General features: G+C 37.1%; 1 protein-coding gene across 8 annotated transcripts in view; it reads right to left on the bottom strand.

Moving 5' to 3' along the window:
• Positions 1-27,146, bottom strand: part of LRRC36 (leucine rich repeat containing 36) — a 57,963-nt gene that overhangs the window by 30,378 nt on the left and 439 nt on the right. For all 8 annotated transcript variants that reach the window (XM_019455622.2, XM_019455615.2, XM_019455617.2 and 5 more), the window contains exons 2-5: positions 16,572-16,699; positions 13,603-13,795; positions 12,711-12,807; positions 9,315-9,403 (exon numbers count right to left, since the gene is read on the bottom strand). In XM_019455622.2, coding sequence (XP_019311167.2) covers positions 9,315-9,403; positions 12,711-12,807; positions 13,603-13,795; positions 16,572-16,699 — 507 coding nt within the window. The remainder of the gene's footprint in view (positions 1-9,314; positions 9,404-12,710; positions 12,808-13,602; positions 13,796-16,571; positions 16,700-27,146) is intronic.

The following is a 27,146-nucleotide window of genomic DNA, read 5'->3' as shown; positions in this document are numbered from 1 at the left end:
TGAGTGTCGCACTTCGGCTCAGGTCATGATCTCACGGCTTATGAGTTCGAGCCCCGCGTCAGGCTCTGTGCTGACAGCTCGGAGCCTGGAGCCTGCTTCGTATTCTGTGTCTCCTTCTCTCTCTGCCTCTCTCTCTCTCTCTCTCTCTCTTTCTCTCAAAATGAATAAACATTAAAAAAAAAAGAGAGAGCCAGTTAGGATTTTTATTAGATTGGAAGACTTGTACAGAAGTTTTTGCACACTCTTGATCAATACTTATTAATTGTAGAATTCTGGGATCTGGAGTCTTCTGGGGGGAACTTGAATGAAAATAAGAGTTTCTTGTTTAGGGAGGTGTTTCCCCCTAGCAGGATTATGTAAGCATTAAGATAGTTTCAAAAACTTGGGCCTTAGTCAAACAACGTGTTCTTCTGCTAGTTTTTTATTTGTAGGCTCTGGCAACAGAAAGCTGCTGTAAGCCAGGGCAACTGAGAATACACAGTGAATAAAGTCAGCTTTTTGAAAATCCAGGCCCCTTAGTTCATTTGGGGCTCTAAAATGCTTCCTACTTCTTTTTTTTTTTTTTTTTAAGTTTATTTTTTAAAATTTATTTTTGAGAGAGAGACAGAGAGAGCGAGAGGGAGGGGGCAGCGAGAGAGGGAGAGGGGCAGAGAGACAGGGAGAGAGAGAATCCTAAGCAGGCTCCATACTGTCAGCATGGAGTCCAATGTGGGGCTCGAACCCACATGGCATGAGATCATGACCCAAGCTGAAACCAAGAGTATGATGCTTAACCGACTGAGCCACCCAGGTGCCCCAAATACTTCCTACTTCTGAGTTGCCTTATGGGATTGAAATTGCCTATTCAGTATGAAACGCTCTTCTACCATTGTATTTGACAGAATTACTTATAAGCTCTTAAAATTTTGTGCTCCTTGGCTCCTACTGCAGTAGTAACACAGAAAAAAAAAAGTAAAGCAAAAATTACTGATCTTAACCTGATTCTTAGTAGATAATGAGAATGGTTAGTAAGCTGTGATTTTGGGTTCAGACCTCCTCTTACTCTTATCCTACAGAACAACACTTACACTTCCCAGGTGTCCAAGACCCTGCTCCATCCTGTTTCCTTCTACTGTACTTATATTCTTTTTCAGATTCACAGGTTCTTTTTCTTTCAACGCACCTCTTTGTTTAAGCAAATTTCCCAATGTCCAAACTCTTTGCTGAATGCTACCAGACCTTCCCTTTATCACTTAAATCTGGATGACCCTAAATCTAAATCTCCACTCTGATCTCTGATTTGATGTCCAGACCTAAGGTTCTTGAACTTTGTCCAAGGAGTGCCTCCCTCCCAGACAAATAAGAAGTTGATATTTTCTAAACCAAACTCATTATCTTCACTTCTAAGCCTACTTTTATGGATGCTCCCCCACCCTCCACTCCAAACTGCATCTCTATTGGGATTACTACTCAACCAATCTCTCAAGATAGAAACTAATTCTTTGACTCTCACCCATCTCACATACTAATCAATTAACAAGTGTTATAGAATCATTTTTTTTAATGTTTATTTTTGAGAGAGACAAAGAGAGAGAGCACGAGCAGGGGAAGGGCAGAGAGAGAGGGAGACAGAGGATCCGAAGCAAGCTCTGTGCTGACAGCAGAGAGGTCAATGTGGGGCTTGAACGCACCAACCGTGAGACCATGACCTGAGCTGAAGTTGGACGCTCAACCGAGCCACCCAGACACCCCTAGAATCAGTTTTTTGGGGGAGAGGAGAATCTTTGTTTTAACTTCGTTCACACACCATATAATTAACCCTTTACAGTATACAATTCAGTGGTTTTTAGTATATTCACAAAGTTGTCAACCACAACACTATCTAATTTCATTATCCAAAAAGAAACCCAGTTAGCTATCACTTTTAATTCTCTTCTCCTTCCCAGCCTTTGGCAACCATCAATATACTTTATGTCTCTATGGATTTTCCTATTCTGGACATTTCATATAAATGGAATAACATAGTATTTGGCCTTTTGTGTCTGGCTCCTATCACTTAGCATGATTTTTTTCAAGATACATATTGTACATGTATCAGTACTTCATTCTTTTTTATAGCTGAATAATATGCCTTATATGCATATACAATATTTTGTTTATCCATTCATCATCTGACAGACTTTTGGGCTATTATAGATAATGCTGCTTTCGTTCTTGTACAAGGATGATTGTGGTGAATTTTTCTTTGCTATTCTATTTTCCTTAAGATGTTACTTTACTTTAAGTAATCTCTATACCCAACATGGGGCTTGAACTCACACCAGAAGACCAAGAATAACATGCTCTACCAACTGAGGCAGCCAGGCGTCCCTTTGCTGTTTCGAAATAAGATACCCATTAGATCAGTATGTTTTAGATGTAATTCTACTTACAGGTAAAAGGAAATGGCTAAAAGAGTGAGCAGGGCCCCTTTCAATTCACAGAGTATGTGTGCTATATGCACACATATTATCTTTAGTAAGGCATTCATTGTTCTTCAATAATTGACCTTTTTACCCAACATAAACTTTCTACTCAAACTACATGGTCATTCAATTGTCTCTATGACCTGCTATACTCATTACCACTTTCACACAGCTGTTCACACAAATCCCACCAACCACAATGCCCTCCTCCTCTTCTTAGGCTATCCCAGGGTTCACCAGCCTTTAAGGGCTGATGACTTTGTTTCCACATCTGCTACAAAACCTTTTCACCTCTGCTCCTAGCAGTCTGAGCTTCTATAGCATGTGTCCATCCACATCAGTGTTTCTCAAATTCAATGTTCTCATAAACTCTGAGAATATGAATCCAGTTTGAGAAACTTCAATTTAAGAAGCTCAGTATATAAAAAGATACTTTAAAAAGCAGATTGTATGGGTGACAGTTTGGCAGTTTCTTGCAAACTAAACACTTGGTATTTACTCAAAAGAATTGAAAACTTATGTCCACACAAAGACTGTACATGGATGTTTATAACAGCTTTTTTCAAAACTGCCAAACCTTAGAAGCAACCAAGATGTCCTTCAGTAGGTGAATGGATAAACTGTGGTATATCCAGACAACATAAGAAAGGAGCTATCAAGCCATGAAAAGACATAAAGGAATCTTATATTGATAATACTAAGAAGCCAATCTGAAAAGGTTACATACTTAATGATTCCAACTATATGCCGTTCTGGAAAAGGCAAAACTATGGAGACAGGGAAGATGGCAGAGTAAACAACACTCTGCATCTGTCTTCTGCAAGCGCAACAATTACATTGGCAGAATCTGTCTGATGTAACTATTTTGGAATTCTGGAGTCTATTGAAGGCTTTCAGTTTCCAGGGGAAGACATGGAAGTTAAATTGAAGTTAACTTCAGTCATGTTCAGTTCTTAGCAGTAGCAATAGCAACTACTCATGTCCCACCCCTCATGCAAAAGAATGAAGTTGAACTCTTATCTAAGATCACATATAAAAATTGACTGAGAATGGATCAGACCTAAACGTAAGACCTAAAACTATAAAACTCTTAGAAGAAAACAGGACAAGTGCTCCATGACATTGGATTTGGCAATTATTTTTTTGGATGAGACACCAAAGGCAAAGCAACAAAAGAAAAAAACAGACAAATTGAACTTCATGAAAATTTAAAATGTTGTGCATCTAAAAACAATATCCACAGGGTAAAAAGGAAATTCACTGAATAGGAGAAAATATTTGCAAATCATATATATGATAAGGGATTAATATCCAGAATATATAGAGAACTCCTAAAACTCAACAACAACAAAAACAACTTTAAAAGTGGGCATTAGGGACAACTGGGTGGCTCAGTTGGTTGAGTATCTCACTTTGGCCCAGGTCATGATCTTGCTGTTCATGGGTTTGAACCCCGCATCTGTCTCTGTGCTGACAGCTCAGAGCCTGGAGCCTGCTTCAGTTTCTGTGTTTCCCTCTCTCTGTAGCCCCACCCCTCCCCATTCACCCTCTGTCTCTCTCTCTCTCAAAAATAAATATTAAAAAAAATTAAAAATAAATAAAAGTGGGCATTGGACTTGAATAGATATTTTGCCAAAAGAAGATATACAAATGGTCAAAAAGCGCGTGAAAGATGCTCAACAGAGCACCTGGGTGGTTCAGTCGTTAAGCATCTGACTTCGGCTCAGGTCATGATCTCACAGTTTGTGAGTTCGAGTCTCACATTGGGTGAGCTTGAGCCCTGCTTTGGGTGAGCATGAGCTCTGCTTTGGGTCGGCCCCGTTTCTCTCTCTCTATCCCTCGCTCACTTGTGCCCTCCCCCCCCAAAAAAAGATTCCCAACATCACTAATCATTAGGGAAATTCAAATTAAAACCACCAGATACTACCTCATACTCACTAGCATGGCTACTATTAAACAAACAAACAAACAAAAAACAGAAAATAACACATGTTGGTAAGCATGTGGAGAAATTGGAATTGCTGGTCCAACTGTATGGTGGGAACGTAAAATGGTACAGATGATATGGACAATAGTATCACAGTTTCTGAAAAAATTAAAAATAGGGGCGCCTGGGTGGCTCAGTCGGTTAAGCATCCGACTTCAGCTCAGGTCATGATCTCGCGGTCTGTGAGTTTGAGCCCCACGTCGGGCTCTGGGCTGATGGCTCAGAGCCTGGAGCCTGCTTCCGATTCTGTGTCTCCCTCTCTCTGCCCCTCCCCCGTTCATGCTCTGTCTCTCTCTGTCCCAAAAATAAATGTTAAAAAAAATTTTTTTTAAATAAATAAAATAAAATTACCATATGAGGCAGTAATTATGGGCCTATCCTCAAAGAAGTGAAAGCAGAGTCTTGAAGAGGTATTTGTGTACCCATGTTCATAACAGCATTATTCACAATAGCTAAAACGTGGAAGCAATCCAAGTGACCATCAACAGATGAATGGATAAGCAAAATGTGATATATATAAACAGTGGAATGTTATTCACTCTTAAAAGGAAGGAAATTCTGACATATGCTATAACATGGATGAGCCTTAAGGACATTATGCTAAGCAAAATTAGCCAGTCACAAAAAGACAAATACTGTATGATTCCACTTATATGAGGTACTTAAAGCAGTTAAAATCATAGAGAAAATAGAATGGTGGTTGCCAGGGACTGCAGAGAGGGGGAAATACAGAGTTATCATTTAATAGATATAGTTTCAGTTTTACAAGATGAAAAGAGTTCCGGAGATGATGGTGGTAATGGTTGCACAACATTATGAATGTATTTAATACCACTGAACTGTACACTTAAAAATGGTTAAGATGGTAAATTTTATATGTATTTTGCCACAATAAAAATAATTGGGAAAAACCCAAAACTATGGAGATAGTAAAAAGATCAATGGTTGCCAGAGCTTTGAGAGGAAGAAGGGATGCCTAGGTAAGCAGAGATTAGGGCAGTGAAACTATGCTGTAGGATACTAAAATGGTGGCTACATATCACTATATATTTGTCAAACCTGTAAGACGTACAACACCAAGAATGAACCCTATTGTAAACCATGGGCTTTGGGTGATAATGACACATTAATATAGGCTCAGCAATTGTAACAAAAGTACCACTCTGGTTCAGGATGTTGGTAGTGGTGGAGGCTGTGTGTGTGTGGAGGCAGGGGAGAATACACAGTGAATACACAGTGAATACACTGAGAATACACAGTGAATAAAGTCAGCTTTTTGCATCAAACAAGAACGCAAAAGTAAGGGATCTCACACTGCCTGTGGACCTCTGAGTGTATCCCTGGACTGAGTCCTTAGCGCTGAGTTTGAGGAACACTGATCTCTACCATTCACTTGATGTTTTCATATGCATCACCTGGGATTATGTTACTTAGGTCTTTCGTGTTTGTCTCATGTTCCTAATGATGCTGCAAGTGATTCAGGGAGTGGTTGAATTTTCTATTTCCAGAGTACATATACCAGGATATATATATATATATATATATATATATATATATATATATATATATATATATATATATATATATGCATTATGTGGATTTACAAAAACACAAAAATTTTTTTGGTTGAAGAATCAAAAACACTTCACTAAAGACAATGGACTTTGAGTTGGGTCACTTAAAAAAGGGTAGGATTTTGATTAAAGCATACCAAGACAGAGTTAGTTCAGGGGCAGAAGAGGGAGAAAAGAATAACTATCCGAGGAGGAGACAGTGGTTTGATGTGATTGCAGAATTGGAAACTGTAGTTCAGAAACAGGAGACAGGTTTCAGGTTAGGATGAAGATATAAACTGTGGTCATAGTTTAAGGGAATCTTGTATGTCAAATTAAGGAGTCTTAATTTAGTAGGTGAGAGGAGCCATGTAAATTTTTGAGCAGGCAAGTATAATTATCACAGCTGAGTTTTATGAAAATTAATCTGACAGGAAAGTACAAAATGAACTGAAGGAAGAGACCAAGAGGTAGCATGGTGTAATGCTTAACAGGACTTTGATGACAGATGGACCAGAGTTTGCATTCCAGCTCTGCCACTTTCTGTACGACTAGAACAAGTTATTTTACCTTTTTGGGTCTCAGTTTCCTCAACTGTAAAATAAGGATAATTATAACCACCTTCAAGGATGTTGTGAGGATTACATGAGATAATGCACAGAGCCTGGCCCAGAGTTTACACTCAATAAATGATAGCTATTACGCATGCCTATTAAGAGACCATTAGGAAAGGAAAAGGAAGGCTCATCAACTGTGGATCATACTATAGAGTATAAATGTTCAGCTGGTCTTTAGGAAAGGAGCAGCATCAAATCTCAGTATGGTTCTAAGCCTGAGTACTAGGAAAGTGGTGGTAACACTGAGGAAACCCTAGTTACTGTTTAGGGCTGGAGGAAAGGGGTTCATTTGGTTTTTTAACATGTTTGGTTGAGGGACTAGAAAGTTTACTAGTGGAGATTCTAAGTATATACAAAGTTAGATTGATCTATCTATCTATATTAAGATTTTATTTTTAAGTAATCTCTACACCCAACATGAGGCCCAAACTTAAAACCCCAAGATCAAGAGCCACACATTCTACTGACTGAGCCAGCTAGGTGACCTGAGATCAATATATTTAAGAGTCATCTAGAGGGAGGGAATAAAGCAAGTTTTACAAATAGATCAGTAAGGGCAAATAAAGAAAGAAGAGACCCTACGGGCACCTGGGTGGCTCAGCTGGTTAAGCGTCTGACTTTGGCTCAGGTCATGATCTCACAGTTGGTGAGTTGGAGCCCTGCATCTAGCTCTGTGCTGACAGCTCGGAGCCTGCTTTGGATTCTGTGTCTCATTCTCTCTCTGCCCCTCCCCCACTTGTGCTCTGTCTCTCAAAAATAAATAAATGTAAAAAAGAAAGAAAGAAGAGGTCTAAAGACATAGGCTAGGTATGTTTATTTTGGGGCTATGGGAAAAGAGAGAGGAACCTTCGAAAGAGTCAAAGATCATGTGGTTAGGAGAATAGGATGAAGATCTAAGACAATAGTTTTGCTGCCCATTCTAAATGATTGGTGGGAAAGCACTGTTTGGAACTGAGCTAGTGGAAACTGTCCTCCAGAAAGTTTTCTCCTAGCTTGTGGCACAACGATTAGCATGGCATAACCACTTTAGTCATATTGAATTACCAACAGTGCTTACAGGCAACAATCCCCAGGGGTCTAGCACAAACATGATTTTCAGTGGAAAGCAAAGCTGTTTAATGTTTCAAAGTAGCAACATAAATTTTATATTAAAAAAAAATCCAGGCAACAGCTGGAGCTTCCAAGAACCTTTAGAAATGGGCCCTGTGTCTAGCAGAGCAGTTTTTTCTCAGGGGAGACTGTGCACTTTAAAACATTTTAATTCATGGAGTGAATTTTTATGTGTGCTAATGATGTAATATAACATAAATGAAGTTTAATTCAGCTAATACAAAGAGACAGTCAAATTACACTTCATTGTATCTTTTGTCATTCTGGAAATTGATATATAAATGTTTTTACCTAGAAAAAAGACAGGAAGGTTGTATACCAAATTATTCATTGGGATTCTCTCTAGGGGACAGGCTAATAAATGATTACAATGCTGTTCTTCATGCTTTTCAGTATTTTCCACAATTATTACAATAGAATTTCATCAAACTTTAAATATAAAAAAAATGCTATTTAAAATGAAATAAAGGGAGAGCCTGGGTACCTCAGTAGGTTAAGCATCCGACTTCGGCTCAGGTCATGATCTCACAGTTCATGAGTTCGAGCCCCACGTCCAGCTCTGTGCTGACAGCTCAAAACCTGGAGCCTGCTTTGAATTCTGTGTCTCCTTCGCTCTCTGCCCCTCCCCCACTTGCACTGCATCTTTCTCTCAAAAAATAAAAAAAACATTAAAAAAATTAAAGAATAAAATGAAATAAAGCAATCCATGCTCCATGGCATGTGTGCACTGAGGCTTCCAAGAAAGAAAAATAAAAATCACACTTCACTATGGCTTATTTTACCATGAAATCATGTTAAAATTACTTGTCAATAAATGTCAGCCAGGATAGATAAGCAGTAAGGAAAACAAAATACAGTATGTTATAAACTGGAAATTCTTAATGTCTAAACTACATACTCCATCTATTAAAGTTATTGCTGGGATTTTAGGGATTAATTTTTAGAGGTTGTAAATAATTTGGTATATCCTTAAGGGGACAGAGGCCTCTACAAAATAAAATTTTCTCAAATAAAAGGTCATCTAATGAGTGCTAGGTTAATCCATAAGGATCCACTGCATGTATTCTCTTGTGGAAAGCTTTCTCCTAGCCTGTGCCACAACCATTAATGTGGTATAACCACTTAAATTATATTGCACTACCAATAGTGCTTACAGGCAACACTCACCAGGAATATAACACAAACACAAGAGATTCTGCAGTTGCAAAGGTTCAAGGTGGAGAAGCACAGAAGGTTCAGGTTTTAAGCTACATTGATGCAGACGAGTCACCAGTCTCTGGCTAATGAATCAATCACCATAAGCAATGCTCAGGAGTCATGGGGACTGGCAATGCAACTTTCAGAATGTACTGAATGTAAACTGATATAAATGAAATTGAATTCTGACTATAGCTTGTACTTAATAGGTTCTGGTTTATGCCTGCTCAATAAATAGGGCTCCTTCTGGCAGTGAGAGAAGGGAGGAAAAGCACAGTCAGTAAATCTTGTGCTTACTGCAAATCTGTTATTTCTCAACTATTTTGTCCTCATCCTACCCAAGACTGCCCATAAAAACTGAAATAACTTATGTCTTAAGCATTTTGTGATCAGAGACAAAACTTACCAGTTTCAACTCTGTTATCAATATCAGCATTGACTTTTGATGCAGAACTCTCATCTGTCATGCAGCTTTTCATTGTCTTCTCCCTAGAGCTGCCACATGGAATAATTTATTTAAAACCCCAATTTAAAAGAAAACGCAAAGAAGGTTTCTGAGATCACCACTAAATGCTATTTAGAAAACATTAATTCATGGTGACCAGATTTTTTCCTCAAATGATCTAGAAAATATTAATTTCACAAAGTGTTTCAGTTAAAACCTATTTTTAAAAAAATTTTTAGTGTTTATTTTTGAGAGAGAGACAGACAGAATGTGAGTGGGCAAGGGGTAGAGAGAAAGGGAGACACAGAATCTGAAGCAGGCTCCAGGCTCTAAGCTGTCAGCCCAGAGCCCGACACAGGGCTCGAACTCATGAACCGTGAGATCATGACCTGAGCCAAAGTCAGACACTTAACTGACTGAACCACCCAGGCACCCCCAATTAAACCCTACTTTTAAGGTCATAATATTTTTACTGGGAATAGTGAGAGAGGAGGACACTATAGTTCAGCCTTTAAAGAATGAAAGCCAGAACATTCAGACACCGTTTTCTTGACACAAACTTAGGTCTGAATGATTAAGGGAATATTTTCTTTTGAATTAAAAAACTCATAGGACACAGAAAGAAAGGTTCTGCTGCCAAGAATTACAGTGTGGACAACCACAGCCATTAGTTTAAAAAAAAAAAAAAACAGACAAGAAAGGCAAGTTTTGCATTTGATTGAAGTAGTATAGTAAAATATAACTACAGTAAGTACAGATTGGGAAGTACAGACAGCCTAGACTATGAGCTAGGCACTTTACACCCACCATTTTATTTAATCATAAAAGCTCCCCTATTATCTATTATCTCCATTTTATAGGTTGGAGGAACTGGGACTCAGAAAGACTTAAAGAAAAATCTTTACCCAAACAAAACAGATGAACATAGGGGAAGGGAAGCAAAAATAAGATAAAAACAGAGAGGGAGACAAACCATAAGAGACTCTTAAATACAGAGAACAAATTGAGGGTTGTTGGCAGGGTGTTGGGTGAGGGGATAGGCTAAATGGGCAATGGGCATTAAGGAGAGCACTTGTTGGGATGAGCACTGGGTGTTGTATGTAAGTGATGAATCACTAAACTCTATTCCTGAAATCATTATTACTCTACATGTTAACTAACTTGGTTATAAATAAACAAACAAACAAACTTAAAAAAAATATTTACCCAAGGTTGGAGAGCTAAGATATTAATGTTAGGACTGGGCACTTGAGTAACATTTTACCTCTGGTTTTGCAATCACTATGTGATAACTAAACAGAAATATGATAGTGCTAACTATCTGCCTTACTAGAAAATGTATTCAGTTACACATTAATTCATCTCTGTATTTCTACAGTAAACAGGGTACCCCCAATGAATTAAAATAAGAATTAGGTCACAATATATATATAGAAATAACTTTTTAGAAACATTCCAGTTCTTTTTACAGCAGGATAAATTTTACTCTATGTAAAAATCTCAAAATAATTAACTTAAAAAAATAGAGAACTAAAAAAATATGTAGGGAACTAAAAATGCTCTCTGAGGGCTATGTTATAAACATATAAGAGGTTAGGGGTGCCTAGCTGGCTCAGTCGTGTTTAAGCGTCCAACTCTTGGTTTCAGCTCAGGTCATGATCTCATGGTTCTTGAGTTTGAGCCCCATATTGGGCTCTGCACTGACAGCATGGAGCCTGCTTGGGATTCTCTCTCCCTCTCTCTCTGCCCCTCCCTCACTTGTGCGCGCGCTCTCTCTCTCTCAAAATAAATAAACTTAAAAGAGAAAAGAAAAAAAACTTATAAGGGATAAGAGCAGAGATAGGCAAAGAGAAGGATCCCAGACCAACAGACACTGACTTCATTCATTCATTATTCAACAAATTGTTTCTTAATACCTTATATGTGCCAGGCTATTCTAAGCACTAGGGATACTGCAATAAACAAGACAAACAAAGTCCTAGTTCTCATGGTGGGGAAAGGTAATAAACAAATGAAGAAAAACTCATTTTGGGAACAATATTTAATGCTGTGGAGATATGTTCATGATATCTTAAACTAAAAATGGTACATATAGGAAGCAAATTACTATAAAATAAATATTATATATGTATTATTTTTATTATTAATATGTATTTAGATATCCATTATATAACATAACCTTGGAGATAAGCGCGCACACACACACGCACACACACACACACACACACACACACACACCTAAGATTAAGAGGATATTTACCGTAATATAATTAGTGTTTATTTCTGGGTAGTGAAATTATGAGTTGCTTGTCTATTTCTTGTGGTTTTTAAATGTTTATTTATTTATTTTGAGAGAGAGAGTGAGCACAAGTAAAGGAGGTGCAGAGAGAGGAAGAGAGAGAAATCCCAAGCAGGCTCCGCACCACCAATGCAGAGCCCAATGTCGGGCTCAAACCCACAAACTGTGGTATCATTACCTGAGCCAAAGTTGGACACTTAACCAACTGAGCCACCCAGGTACCCCTCTTATGGTTTTTCTATACTTTCCAGGTTCTCAATAACAAGCATGCACTACTTTTATCATCAGAAAACAATACTAATAGACACATGTACATGTGTCTATAGGTAGGTACACAGATGTCTATAAGGATGTATACCAAACATTACGAGAGGTTAACTCTTGGTAGCAGACTATGGGGTGACTTTTACTTTTTTCACTGTATTTTTCTGTATTATGTAAATTGTAATGGATTTCTGTTTTTCAAAAATGAAGCTACCTTTTTAAGATAAAGAGCATGGGTTTTATAGTAGAAGATATGGTATCTTATTTTGTTCATATTTTAGTAACAAGAAGTAGAAAAATCTACCTTTCCAATACTGTAGAGCTTCAAGGTCTGTTTACTTTTGTAGAAAAAGTTTTTTACAAACTTTTGTAAAAAAGTTTTGTAGAAAAATGGTTCCCTTACCTTCTAACAAATTTATCTCTGTGGTAATGTAAACCTTCTAATTCAATAGGAAAAGACCATGTACTGATTTATAACTCCAAGAAAGATTTGGTAAGCATTTATAAGTCATTTCATGGTATCCCTATCTATAAGCTTTGAACAGCAGCTCTAGAGAATTTTCAACAATCATATCCAAAGCAGACGCAATGGTTCAACAAAGCAGAAATGCTCCCCCTGAGGGCCAGATTCTCATCCTAGATAAATCTCAATATATTGAATAGATACTTTTATTCCTGATCTGAGGATTCTTACAACTTGTGGAGATTTCTACTGGAAAGTGAAGACATTAAGCAGTAATTCACTGCTATGTCCAGAACCAAACTAAAACTTTTTTTGTAAAGGATTGTCTTACCTTTTTTCCACCTCTAAAAGAAAATTTTCACTGTTGCCCAACTGACTAAAATGCAGCTTGGCAGCTTTTCTCTCACTTGCTCGCACTGCTCGGTCATCTGGAGGCAAAAAGCGTGGTCTGAGCATGTTTCTTTTTTGGAGTAAACAGCAGTAAGTCAGAAAAACATATTCACAGAGTAAAAACTAAAGATCAGTCTCATATTCTTTTGTTAGAGACAGGTCACAAAATACTGCTACTATGTTGTCACTGGAGCAAGTAGTAACTCAGGGAGACCACAGGGATGTCATAGCAACAACTGCCACATAGGTGTAATTACCCCTGCAGGAGAGTAGTTTACTGCAGCAAACAATCCAAAAGACCTAATATTAATGTCAAAAGTTACACTGTTTCTGACAGACATTACTTAGTTTCCCTATAATAACTTTCCTAGGGGCATGTGAAATCCAAGTTTGTATCATTAAGAAATGTATATTTCAATTTCAACAATAAAATTATAAAGAAATGTGGACTACCTCATTTGAAAGAATAATTATTATTCCTTACCAACTAAGCCCCAGAGAGTTGTATTCATTTTCTATTGCTAATATAGTTGCAAATTTGGGGCACCTGGAAAAATAAATCTCAACTGGAAACTCTTTGTTGGAGAGGAAGTGGTGGTGAAACCATCAACTGAAGAAAACTAAAGCTGGAAGTAACTGATAAAAATCATAGATTGTCATTCAATAAAAAAAGGACTTGCCATACATCCTGCCAACACAAAAGAGTTACATAAATATTGACTAATAAACAAATATATCCTGCCAGTGCACACTCTGGGCCAACACCCAAAAAGTTAGGAGGCAGCTGGTTTAATGTAAATTCAGGGACAAGGAACAGGGGAGGAGGGTCTCACCCAGTTTCTCCAGAGTTTGTAGCGTGTACACAGCAAAGAGCCTATAATCTGTATCTTTCCTGACAACAGGATTGAGTCTCAAATCTAGTTCTTTGAGGAAGGGTAAAGACTGTAGGCGGGACACCTCCACTAATGAAGGAATGTTGTTATAATATAAATTCAGGTCTTGGAGTGAACATAAATACTGGATGCCCTGCAAGGAAAAGACCACATTATGAATCTGCACATTGGTAAGGACTAGGAATCTCATAGATACAGATGGAAATATATCTATTACTTCGATCCTTAAACATGTTACCTGGGTCAACCATGAGAAAGGCAGGGTTGAAACTCCCATTTAAGATGCCCGAGGAGTCCCTGGGTGGCTCAGTTGATTAAGCATCTGAGGTCGTGATCTCACAGCTCGTGAGTTTGAGCCCCACGTCAGGCTCTGTGCTCACAGCTCAGAGCCTGTTCTGTGTCTCCCTCTCTCTCTGCCCCTCCCCTGCTCGTGCTCTGTCTCCCTTTCAAAAATAAATAAACATTATGAAAAAAAGTAAGATGTCTGAGAATAAGAACAAAGTATCCCATGGGTACTAGATGTTCTCTATATTAAATAATTCATAGATATCATACATTTCCTCCTTACAAAGTCTGACATAGAAATATCTGCAGTCAATTCTCTACTTCTGTTGCTCCCTGATAATTCTCCCTTCCAGTGGTAGTTAGGCTGAGTCACTTTTGCCCTTCTCTCACCTTTGTCACATCCACTCACCTGACCCCAGAAGCACCTCAATTTTCAGGAGGAAAAGAAATAGGCAAAAGAGACAGCACTGGAGGAGAAGGGCATAATAAAAAAAATTAAATGTGTGTGTGTGTTGTTGTGTTCTTATATCTCAATGCCTCATGTTTAGGGTCAATGGATTATATGGAAAACAAAATAATGCTATCTCTAAGTCTTCCCTCCTGGAACAGTCTGGAACCTTTCTTGTCCTTGTTTCTCCTTTCAGAATTACCCTACCCTTCCATTTCTCTGGGATACTGGAGAAGAAAAGTCACATTTTCCTCCTTTGCTGAAATCTACTATTGAAAACAATTGTTTAATTTTCATGTATTTGGCTAGTTAGCTGCTTTAGCCCAACACTAAATTTCAGGACAGAATCCAAAACATGTATATATATATATGTACAATCATATACTTTTAGTAGTAAAAATGCTTACTATAGAAGGAACTCTGTCATTAAGAGTTATTTCAGAATGGTAAAATTATTTTCCATCATGTATTTATAAAATGTTTTTTATCCTCCTCTCATTTAAAATTACCATTTTTTGTTGCAAAAAAATTTAGAAAACTCAAAGCATTTCTGAATAAAACACTGAATAAAACACTGTTTATACTTTGATGCATTTATTTCTGGCTTTTTTCAATTCCACTAACTTCTACATTGTGAAAGGGTCACTGGTTAGGAATAGCTGTCAGTGACTTTGGCCACATTTTCCAGGCAATACACCATTAGGATTCTATTTAAATGTGTAAATGGCAAGGAAATGTCTTCTATCCTCCTCTCACTTTTCCTGTTTGCATGAATTCATGTATTCCCCAAAGTTACACTAGAAATAACCACAAAACATTTACCCCCTGAGAAAATTAAGCAAAACCATTCAGAACTGCTAGAGATAAATATATGCAGATAAGTCATAGATGAAAAGAACGTAGAAAACATTTACCAAGTGCTTCCTATATGCCAAGCAGTGTACACATGCTAATTTGATTAATCTTCACAATAGCTTTTTGTCCAAGTTACAGAAGCGGAAAGAAAGTGAGTATAAAAACAAATAATGGCAATGTTCACTCAATTTTTTAGCTTGAAAATTAACATACATACATGTGAAAAGAGGAGACTTAAACAACTCTGAATTAATGTTTTCTGAAACTGATGGGCCAAATACAAATGGCTGCTACCAAATAGTCTAAAGACCTAGTTTAACTTGCAGTTTCTATTTTTAGAATCCTAGTTGAAAACCCTGCTTGGACTTCCTCTTTTTGGACCCTTCATTTAGACCTTGAGATTGGGTCTGGCTTGTATTGTTGAACAAGTATCCCCTAAAAAGCACAAAATGGGTGGAATAATCCAGGAGATCATTAACTAATCCTGAATAGCATCCGTTGAGTCCTTCACCTTGAGTCTCGAAAAGAAGGGCTTAACCAAGACCAGCACAAAACTGGGTAAAATGGGAACATGTGGAAGAAACACCATCTGGGGGTCTACCACTAAGAAAACAGAACTTCCATTTCTGTATGTGCACACTGATGTTTGTAGAGCTCTTAGTGTATTTGCTAATCCTCACACACTCTGCTCAAGCCTGCTCTCACCCTACTTTCCTGTCCTGCTCTCTCTTCTACCATCCCCTGATCCAGACATTTTTCTTTGTTTTCAGTACCACCATTTCCTCTTCCTCTGTGAAAAAATTATTTACTAACAACCAGCAACAATCCAGTAACAACACAGACCAGTGTTTCTCCATGTGTACTCCATGTACCAACATCATCAGAATCCCCAGGTATATCCTGAGCCCACCCCAGACCCACTAACTCAGAATCTCTCTCAGAGTAAGAACTAAGAATCTGTATTTTCACAAGTCCTTCTTGTAATTTTTTTACACACATAAAAAATTTGTACTATTGCCTTAGGCTGTGATCATTTAATATAATTTTCCCTAAGTACAAAAGAAATTTTCCCCAATATTTTAAAAAATAAAAAATATTTTAAAAAATTCAAATATAGAATAGAGTCAAATGAATTTTACAGTAAATAATAAAATTTAGTTTGGAAACATTTAAAAGGAAGATGCTATATTCCCCAGGCTGGTATTACCTATCTCTTATTTCTTCCCATCAAAACAAACAGTGATAGATAGATAGATAGATAGATAGATAGATAGATAGATAGATAGGGCTGAACTGACTAGTCATAGAATATAGAACTTACCTTCAGGCTAGTGATCAAATTTCTTGATAAATCTAAGGATCGGAGGTTTTTAAAATTTCTGAAGGCATCACCAATGGAATGAATTTTTCCAGCATAAGATCCCTGCAATGAAAGAGACTCCACCAGTTCTGAAAAGAGATCATCAGTAGTTATATTATGATCTCTGCTTATATAAACAACAGTCAGTGAAAATAGGCCTTGCTTCCTCCCATATCCCATTTGTAAAAGGCCCTACATTCAAAGCTTCTAAGAAGATCATCTTCCTTTTAAAAGCAGCATTATCACCTAATATATTGATATCAAACCTTGGTTTTACAGAACCCCTGTGTTTCTCTATTCACCCTGAAGGATGTAATAAAAGTCTCCCAAAGTTCTCAAAACAAAATTTAAAAAGAAATTCAGTAATCCTACTGCTAGAATTTAGCCCTATAGATAATACTCAAAAATTTTCACTAGGATATATAATTTATACACATAGGTATCAATTCCAGAGAGGTTTTAGAATAGTTTTTAAAAAAAGAAAGAAAGAAGAAAAAGGAAACTATCACAGGATTTATCAGCAGAAGAGTAGAACTTAGGGGCCCCTGGGTTGCTCAGTCAGTTAAGTGTCTGACTTCGGCTCAGGTCATGATCTCACAGCTCATGAGTTCGAGCCCCACATCTGGCTCTGTGCTGACAGCTCAGAGCCTGGAGTCTGCTTTGGATTCTGTGTCTCCCTCTCTCTGCCTCTCCCTGGCTTGCGCTCTATCCCTCTCTCTCTCAAAAATAAACATTAAAAATTAAAAAAAAAAGCGTAGAACTTAATGTCCTAAATAACAGTACACTGATACAATGAACAAAGTACTAGATCTGTGGCCTTGTACAAGTCACTTCATCTCTCTGGACTTCAGTTTCCTTATCTGCAAAATGGGGATAATAACAGTACTTAACTAATAAGGTGTGAATAGTAATAATTAAATGAATATATATACAAAATTTAGAATAGTACCTGATACATGACCATTGTTATATATGTGTTAATTATTGTTATGCAGTCATTAAAAAGAATAAGGTCAATTTGTAGATGATCATATGGAAGATCTCCAAGACATTAAGTGAGGGAAATGTATGTGTGTAACTGCTTTAAAGTATATACATATATATTTATATAATATATTTATATGTATGGAAGAAAGTCAACTAGACTTCTAACAGCACTGAAAAGAGGAGAATCTCAAAACTGTCAATAGGAACTCACTGGCAAGTGTGGTGGGCCAAATACAATACCAATCAAAGCCGGAAGGAGGTATTGCAGGATCCAATTTGTAGATAGGTGCCAGAGGACTGCACTGAAATAAGGTTTTAAGATGTTAGAACAGTCTGGACCATATAAACTCTGAAAAGTAATAAAGTGAAGATCCCTTTCAGACAAGACCCACATCAGGGAGAAAGAGAAGTAGAGTGGGAGTAGAATCCACATTGAATGGGACAGAGACAACAGGTTCAAAAGAAAGAGAAGGTCCAGATACAAGTTGGGAGAGAAGAAAAGATGGCAGATAACAGGAAGCATAAAGCTCCATTTTTTAGTACTTTGTGAACAAAACAGAAGAGGGAGCTCCAAAACCCTGAAACTGGAAAGGCTATTCTGGCCCACCCTTACTATCTAAAAGTATAGGAAAACTTACTACACTTAAAAGAGCCACAGAAAAAGATTACAGTCAAATTTTATATGAGGTTAATAAAAGAAAAAAGAGAATAACATCCTTAAAGAATGAAAACACTCCAGAAAGCTACAACACAAATGAAAATTGTAACTTAATATTTTGAAACAAGTTAAAAGATACCAAAACAAAATGTAGCAGTCCTCACAGTGTGGATCCCTCAAGTTCCCTGACACATACACAGGGGTCCACAAAATCAAAAGTATTTTTTTAAATTATTTGCATAATAATATTAAAATATTAATTAGCTTTTCCACTGTTTCACTTATGGTGCAAAAGGAAACACTACTGGGGCCTTAGGATGACTCAAGGCAGTGGCATCAAACTTCACTCATAGTCACTGTGTTCTTTACCATGGCTTTTTAAAATAGCCAGTTTCATTTAAGAATGTCCTTTAAAAAGCAGTAAAAATGATTAACTTTATTAATTTTTGAATCTTGAGTACATGTCCTTTTTATTTGTCTGATTAAATTAGAAATATGCATGAAGTACTTCTGCTGCATACTGAAGTATGGTGGATGCCCTGAGAGAAAACATTTGTGTGATTTTTGAGATGCCAGCTTAATTAGCTACTTTTTTATGGAATACCATTTTTATTTGAAAAAAATAAAAACTTGATATATGATGGTTATTCAGACTTGACTATTTGGCAGACATTTTCTTGAAAACAAAGTGAGGTTGTTACTTCAGGAAAACAAGTGACAGTAATTGTTGTCAATTATAACATTTGAGTTTTCAAGCAGAAATGGGAATTTTGGAAAATTTGTATCTGCCACTATGAACTTGACAGCTTCCCAACACTGAAAGATCTTTCTAATGAGATTGATGACATTAACAAACATGATTTTTAAATGTTATACAGAATGAAATTTGTCAGCATTGGGAAGATCTACATAACTCATTGAGTTAATATCTTTCAAATGACCAATGCATGATGTCACAAAATCACGCATGGGTAAAAGATCCAGTTAAATGCAAGATGTTACAGATGAATTTTAATGCAAGAGTACAAAGTACACTGACAATGGTTTCAGACTCTACATACAACTAAACTTTAAGAAACTACCATTTGTCCAGTTTTCATGTCATATAAAAAGAATATCCACAATCTCTTGAAAAGGCTATAAAATACTCTTCCCTTTTCCAACTGCTTATCTGTGTGATGCATCATTTAAAAAAAAATATATTTCAACTAGGGATGCCTGGCTGGTTCAGTCAGTGGAGCATGCAACTCTTGGTCTCAGAGTTGTGAGTTCAAGCCCCCACTGCGTATAGAGATTACTTAAAAATAAAATCTTAAAATATGTACATATATTTCAAAAAAAAAAGCGGGGGGGGGGGCCTGGGTGGCTCAGTTGGTTGAGCGTCTGAATTCGGCTCAGGTCATGATCTTGCAGCTTGTGAGTTCGAGCCCTGCGTTGGGCTCTGTGCTGACAGCTCAGAGCCTGGAGCCTGTTTCAGATTCTGTGTCTCCCTCTCTCTCTGCCCCAACCCACTCGCATTCTGTCTCTGGCTCTCTCACAAATAATAAACATTTTTTAAAAAGTCCCTAAAAAATAAATAAATAAAATAATAAAATGTGTACACATATTTCAACCAAAACAACATATCATAACAGATTTAATAAAGGAGATATGAGAGTCTAGACGTCTTCAATTAAGACATTAAAGATACTATGCTAAGTGAAATTAGTCAGAGAAAGACAAAAATCATATGACTTCACTCATATGAAGACTTTAAGAGACAAAACAGATGAACATAAGGGAAGGGAAACAAAAATAATATAAAAACAGGGAGGGGGGACAAAACAGAAGAGGCTCATAAATATGGAGAACAAACTGAGGGTTGCTGGAGGGGTTGTGGGTGGGGGGATGGGCTAAATGGGTAAAGGGCATTAAGGAATCTACTCCTGAAATCATTGTTTCACTATATGCTAACTAATTTGGATGTAAATTTTAAAAAAATTAAAAAGAAAAAAAGACATTAAAGATAATGGAGCGCCTGGGTGGCTCAGTTGGTTAAGCGACTGACTTCAGCTCAGGTCATGGTCTCACAGTCTGAGAGCCCGCATTGGGCTCTGTGCTGACAGCTCACAGCCTGGAGCCTCCTTTGGACATGTGTCTCCCTCTCTCTCTGCCTCTCCCCTGTTCATGCTCTTTGTCTCTTGCTCTCAAAAATAAATAAACATAGAAAAAAAATTTTTAAAGACATTAAAGATATTTGTAGGAATATAAAAGAATGCCACTCTCCTATTTTTTTTGGAAAATATAGTTATTTTTCAAAAACATTATTTATGTTAATATAATGTAATGTTAATGTAATGGATATGTTATGGTTATCTTTTAAGGAATTAATAAATAGATATTTAAATTTTTTCTGTTTCAATTTTAAATATAGTAAATATAAGTAGATATAGTCCACAGTAACAAAAGCTCTTTGAAATTCATATTTTTAAGAGTGTAAAGGAATTCTGAAATCAAAAATTTTAAAAACTGCTGAAAAGTGTAAATTAGAAATAGAAAAATTCAGAACAATTATTGAAAAGAAAAGGAAAATTTGAAAATAAAGATAGAACTCAAATGATAATAAAAGGTCATTTCAAAAATAAAGATTAGAGCAAAAAAAACCCAAAACACTAAAACAATTCTATTTCTGGGTATATATCCAAAAGAACTGAAAGCAAGAACTCTAACAGGTATGTATACACCCATATTCAAAACAGCGTTATTCACAATAGCCAAAAGATGGAAACAACCCAATGTCTATTAATGGATGAATGGATAAACAAAACGTGGGGTGTGCATATGTGTGTGTGTGTGTGTGTGTGTGTGTGTGTGTGTGTATCCATACAAGGGAATATTAGTCATAAAAAGGAATAATATTCCAGCAAGTTATTTTGAAAATATCAACAAACTGATTCTAAGATTTATGTATAAAAGCAAGACTCAGAACACTCAATACAACATTGAGGGAGGAAAACAGTCAGAAGACTGGTACTATCTGACTTCAAATCTTACCGTAGAGCTATAATAATCAAGACAATGTGGAGTTGGAAGAAAGCAAAAAAGACAAATAGACTGATGGACAGAACAGAGTCCAGAAATAGACCTACACATATACAGTCAACTGATCTTTGACAAAGGAGTAAAGCCAATTCAGTGGAAAAAGGATATTCTTTCAACAAATGGTGCTAGAACACTAGTGTAACTGGACATCTACAGATGGAGGAGGAGGAGGTGGAAGAAGAGGGGGAGGGAGAAGAATCTAGACACTTTCACAATAATTCACTCAAAATGGACCTAAATGTAAAACACAAAACTATAAAACTTCTAAAAGATAACACAAAAGAAAATCTAGGTGAGCTTGGGTTTGGCAATAAGTTTTTAAATGCAACACTAAAAGCATGACCCATGAAAGAGAAACGTGGGACTCCATTAAAATTTAAAACCTGTGCCCTTCGAAAGACACTGACACACTGTTAAGATAATGAAAAGACAAGATACAGAGTGGGAGAAAATATATCTAAAGCACATATCGAGAAAGAACTGATATCAAAAATATACAAAGAACTCTTAAAACTCAACATTAAGAAACAAAAAACTCAATTAAAAAATAGGCAAAACAGTTGGAAACCTCACCAGAGAAGATATTCAGCTGGCAAACAAACATATAAAAATATACTCAACATTATAAGTCATTAGGAAATTTCAAATTAAAAGTGAGATACAACCATATACTTATTAGAATGGCCCAAATCCAAAACACTGACAGCCAAATGTTGGTGAGGATGTGGGATGTCTTTGTCTGTTTGGGCTGCTATAACAAAATACCACAGAGTGGCTTATAAACAACAAGTTTCTCACAGTTCTGGAGTCTAAAAGTCCAAGATCAGGGTGTCAGCATGGTTGGGTTCTGGTGAAAGCCTTTTTCCAGGTTGCAGACTACCTACTTAGCCATGTATCCTCACATGGTGGAAGGGGGAAAGGGAGCTTTCTCTCTGGTCTCTTTTATAAGGTCATTAATTTCTTTTATAAAGGCTGTGCCCTCATGGCCCAATTACCTCTGAAAGGCCCCACCTCTTAATATCATCACATTAGGCATTAGGATTTCCACATACAAATGGAGAGGGGGCACACAAATATTCAGACCATAGTATGGGTTAACAGGAACTCTCATTCATTGCCGGTGGAATGCAAAGGTGTAGCCACTTTGGAAGACAGCTTGGCAGTGTCTGATAAAGCAAAACACAGCTTACCCAATGATCTAGCAATCATGTGCCTTGATACTTGCTCAAGTGACTTGAAAGTTTATGTCCACACAGACCCCTCTATGTTTATAGCACCTATACATAGAGGCTTAAATCTATAAACCTGAATGTTTATAGTAGCTTTATTTATAACTGCCCAAACTTAGAAGTGACCAAGAAGTCCTTCATTAAGTAAATGGATAAACAAACTATGGTACCTCCACACAGTGGAATATTATTCAGCAATAAAAAGAAATGAGCTATCCATTGAGCCATGTAAATACATGAAAGTACCTTAAATACATATTGCTAAGTGAAAGAAGCCAGTCTGAAAAGGTTACTTGTATGATTCCAACTATATAACATTCTGAAAAAGGTGACTAGTTTAGAATGGTATATGTCAATTATCTCAATTAAAAGACTTTTTAGGGGCGCCAGGGTGGTTCAGTTGGTTGAGTGTCCAACTTTTGATTTTGACTCAGGTTATGGTCCCATGGTTTGTGGGTTTGAGCCCCACGTTGGGCTCTACATCGGTAGTGGAATTCTGTCTGTCTCTCTCTCTCTCTGCCCCTCCCCCACTAACACACATGATCTGTTTCTCAAAATAAATAATAAATAAGCTTAAAAAATAAATAAAATTTTTCAAAAAAATTTTTTAAAAGATTACTGGTTGTCAGAAATTACATATAAATGACTACAACTACAGGACATTCTGAAAAAGATAATAGTAAAAAGAAAGAAAGGAGCTCTTAATCATGTCTATGTCTTAGAAGTTCAGTCTGTTCATCATCCACGTAGAAGACAGACTTAGGGGTGGGCAGAAATAGGAGTGAGGTGGGGTGCCTGTGTGGCTCAGTCAGTTAAGCGTCCAACTCTTGATTTTGGCTCAGGTCATGATTTCATGGTTTGTGGGATCACAACCCTAGTCAGGCTCTGCACCATCAGATTCTTTCTCTTGGGATTCTTTCTCCCTCTCTCTCTCTCTCTCTCTCTCTCTGCCGCTACCCATCTCTTGCTCTCTCAAAAATGAATAAACTTAAAACAATATATTACCTATATAATAAATTAATGGAATTATTTTTTAAAGCCAAAAAAGTATATAATTATATATTTTCTCTCTTTACCAAATAATTATTAGCAGCATACAAATATGTTCTAGTATATCGTGCCTTTAAAAAACTTGTTCTTGATCCCACATCATATCCCTCAACTAATATTCTACTTTTGTGTCCTCTTTTATAACCAAATTTCTCAGGAAAGGTTCTTACCTTCACTCTCTCTTCTCCCTCACATATCATTCCCTTTTTTTTTTTTTAAGCTTATTTATTTTGAGAGAGAGAAAGAGAACAAAGGGGGAGGGGCAGAGAGAGAGAGAGGGAGAGAAAGAATCCCAAGCAGCAAAAAGCCCTACTCAGGGCTCGATCCCATGAACTCAGGGCTTGATCAGATCATAACCTGAACCTAAATCAAGAGTTGGATGCTCAACTGACTGAGCCACTTAGGCACCCCTATCATTCCCTGTTCATACCAACCCAGGCTGGCCTTCCTCCCCATTCTCCAGAAACCCCCTTAAAGTGACCAATGAATTCCATGTTGCCAAATCTAACAGATACTTCTCTGCTTTCTTAGCTTGTCAATAACATTTGGCACAGCTATTACTTCCTTGGTGTACTATCATTTCTTAAATTCCAAGACACCATGTTCTTCCCTCTCTATTCAGCCTCTAAACACTGAAATGCCCCAAAATGAGTCTTAAACCTTCTTCTGTTCTCCATCTATATTCTCTAGTTAGGTGAGTTCATCCAGTCCCATTGCTTTAAATACCACTTATTTATTTGCTAATGTCTCCCCAAATTTACATCTCTAACCCCAACTTCTCTCCTCTGAGATCCAGACTTGTATATCCAATTGCCTACTAAAATTCTCACATTTGAATGTCTAGTTGGTATTTTAAGCTTAACATGTTTAAAACAGCACTCTTGATTCCCCTTCCCCAAACCAATCTTTCCCATAGTCTTTGCTCTCTAGAGAGATCTCTCTAAATAGCACCATCATCCATGTAGCAATAACTTAAGCCAAGGCTAAGTGTTACTTTTGAATCTTCCCTTTCCTTGTGTTCCATATTCAATTTTTTTTTTGTAAATCCTGTCCGGTCTACCCACAAAATACACCTTGACTCTGTTCATTTCTTTTTATCTCCACTGTCATCCTCCCAGTCCAAGCTATTCATTATCTCTTATCTGGAGGACTTTAACAGACTTCTAATGGGTGAGAGTCATATTTTAAAAATAAGTATTAGATCAGGACACACCCCTGCTTAAAATGTTTTCATGAAAACTGACAAGCTGATTCTAAAATTCTAAATGAGAATAAAGGACCAAGAATAGCCTACATGACTTTGAAGGAGAAAAGAGGAAAGTAAAGTGTAATCAAAACCTACTGCTAAGCCATGATAGTTACAAAAGGATGATATTGGTGTAGAAATAGACAAACAGAACAGTGGAACAGAACAGAGAGCCTAGAAATAGACCCATGTTTACAAAGGAACTTGGAATACAGCAGAGATACTATAAATAGGTTCCAGAGAAACTGGCTATCAGTATTAAAAAAACACAATTATACCAAGTCACACCTCATATATAAAAATAAATTCCAGGTAGATTAGACTTAATGTGAAGAGCAAAGCTGCAGAATTTTTAGAAAAAAAATTATTCATCAGTGTAGGGAAAAACTGCATAAATAAGACACAAAAATCACAAATCATAAGGAAAAATAAACTTGATTACCTTAAGATGGAAACTTTCTGCATGACAAAGGATAACTTAAACATTTATGGGAATTTTTTTAGGACAGAGAAATATACCAAAAAACAAACATACAACACAATCTGTAACTGCACCACAAGATTATCCCTTTGGACATTAAAAAGAAAGAGTAGCCAGAAAATTCCAACAGTACAGAAAAGTACAGAATAAAAGTAAAAGCCTTTCTCTCCAAAGATGACCACTGTGATTTCTTACATAATTTTATAATGCATATACCAACACATTAATTTAATTGAAAAATGTCTGTTTTGTTGATAGGTTTTAAAAAAAGCAAATTTCCAAAGAATATATATGCTCTTATTCCTTAAAAAAAAAAAAAACTATATGTATACGTTTCTATAAATATTGGAAAAGATATGGAAAGAGGGAGAGGGAATAATATTCTTTCACTTTAGATACTTTTGCATTGTTTGAATTATCAGAATGAGCACAATTAATTTTGTTATTCAAATGATTGCAATAAAACTGGGAAACAAACAAAAACAAAATAACAAAAAATCTGCCATATATTGTTCTAGCTAGAGAATGTAAGTACATGCCCCTCCACCAAATAAAACCGAATCAATATATTTTTAAAAGGCAAGAAAAATACAGAAGCATATCAAACCAATAAAGCTTTTCTTACCTAACTTGTAAAATAGGGGAGTTCAAAGTAGTTTGGAAAAGAAAAGCTAAACCTGAAATATCTGCATGAGTCTATTTATACACACACCAAACAGTTACCTTTGGCTGGGGTGGAGGGATTTCCAGAGGAAGGAAAGATTAACACCCTCTTTGTTCACTCATGTAATGTTTGTTACTAGCATGCTCTAATTTTTATAAATTTTAAATAATAAAAATTTTTTTTGAAAGAGAGACAGCACAAGCAGAGAAGGGGCAGAGGGAGAGGGAGAAAATCTTAAGCAGCTTCCACCCCTGGCGTTGGTGGGGGGAGGTGGTGCTCCGCGAGGGCTGATCTCATGAGGGTGAGATCATGACCTGGGAGGAAATCAAGAGTCACATGCTTAACCCACTGAGCCACCCAGGTGCCTCTAATTAATATGTTTTAAATAAAATAAAACCAAATTATGTCATACCCCACAAATAAAAAGTACTAGAGGAAGCAAGAAGGGCAACTTTTTGTTATGGTTAAAGCACAGGCTCTGGACTCAAGAGTCCTGGGTTAATAAACCCCAGCTGTGTCACTTTGGGCTGGGCAACTTTGGGCACAAGTCTAAACCTAAATTTTAAACCACCTGTAAAACAGGCACAATAACAGCATCTGCTTTATAGGTTTGTTATGGGGATTAAATATTGCAGGAGGTGGGAGGGGAAGCGTTTAACTCAGGACCTGGCGTTAATGATACAGTAAATTTAGTAAGAATAAAAGTTGAAGTAGGAATGCTGATAACTTTCCCAACATTTCTATTCCTAGAAACTCAGAAAACAATCTGTGTGAGTTAGACCCCGGGTCAAAGGTGGGGTCTGCAGTCACTCAGCCAGTTGCACCTCCAGGACGAAGTCAAGGCTGGGGCACTGCCATAAGCGCCCTGAAAGATGAGCGGCTTGCCACTGCTTTCACAACAGGCCCCTTTCTGAGTGCCACGCATCCTGGTGGACTAAAGAAATGGCCAAGCTCTTGAGGCTGAGACTGGACGAAGAGAAGGGTTGATGAAGGAAACACCCTTTTCCATTTTGCCCCAAACAGGAAAAGCCCTCCTGGGTCTGAAATTTCAGAAAATGCCAAAATGAACTCCCTTCGTGCCTCCTCAGGAGCACCACGACCTCAAAGTCGCTTCTCAGCACGTCCCTTCTCCCATCAATG

Source organism: Panthera pardus, unplaced genomic scaffold, assembly GCF_024362965.1.
Source record: "Panthera pardus isolate Hobbes unplaced genomic scaffold, ASM2436296v1 HiC_scaffold_19, whole genome shotgun sequence".
Taxonomy (NCBI): Eukaryota; Metazoa; Chordata; class Mammalia; order Carnivora; family Felidae; genus Panthera; species Panthera pardus.
This window is presented reverse-complemented; position numbering and strand designations above follow the sequence as displayed.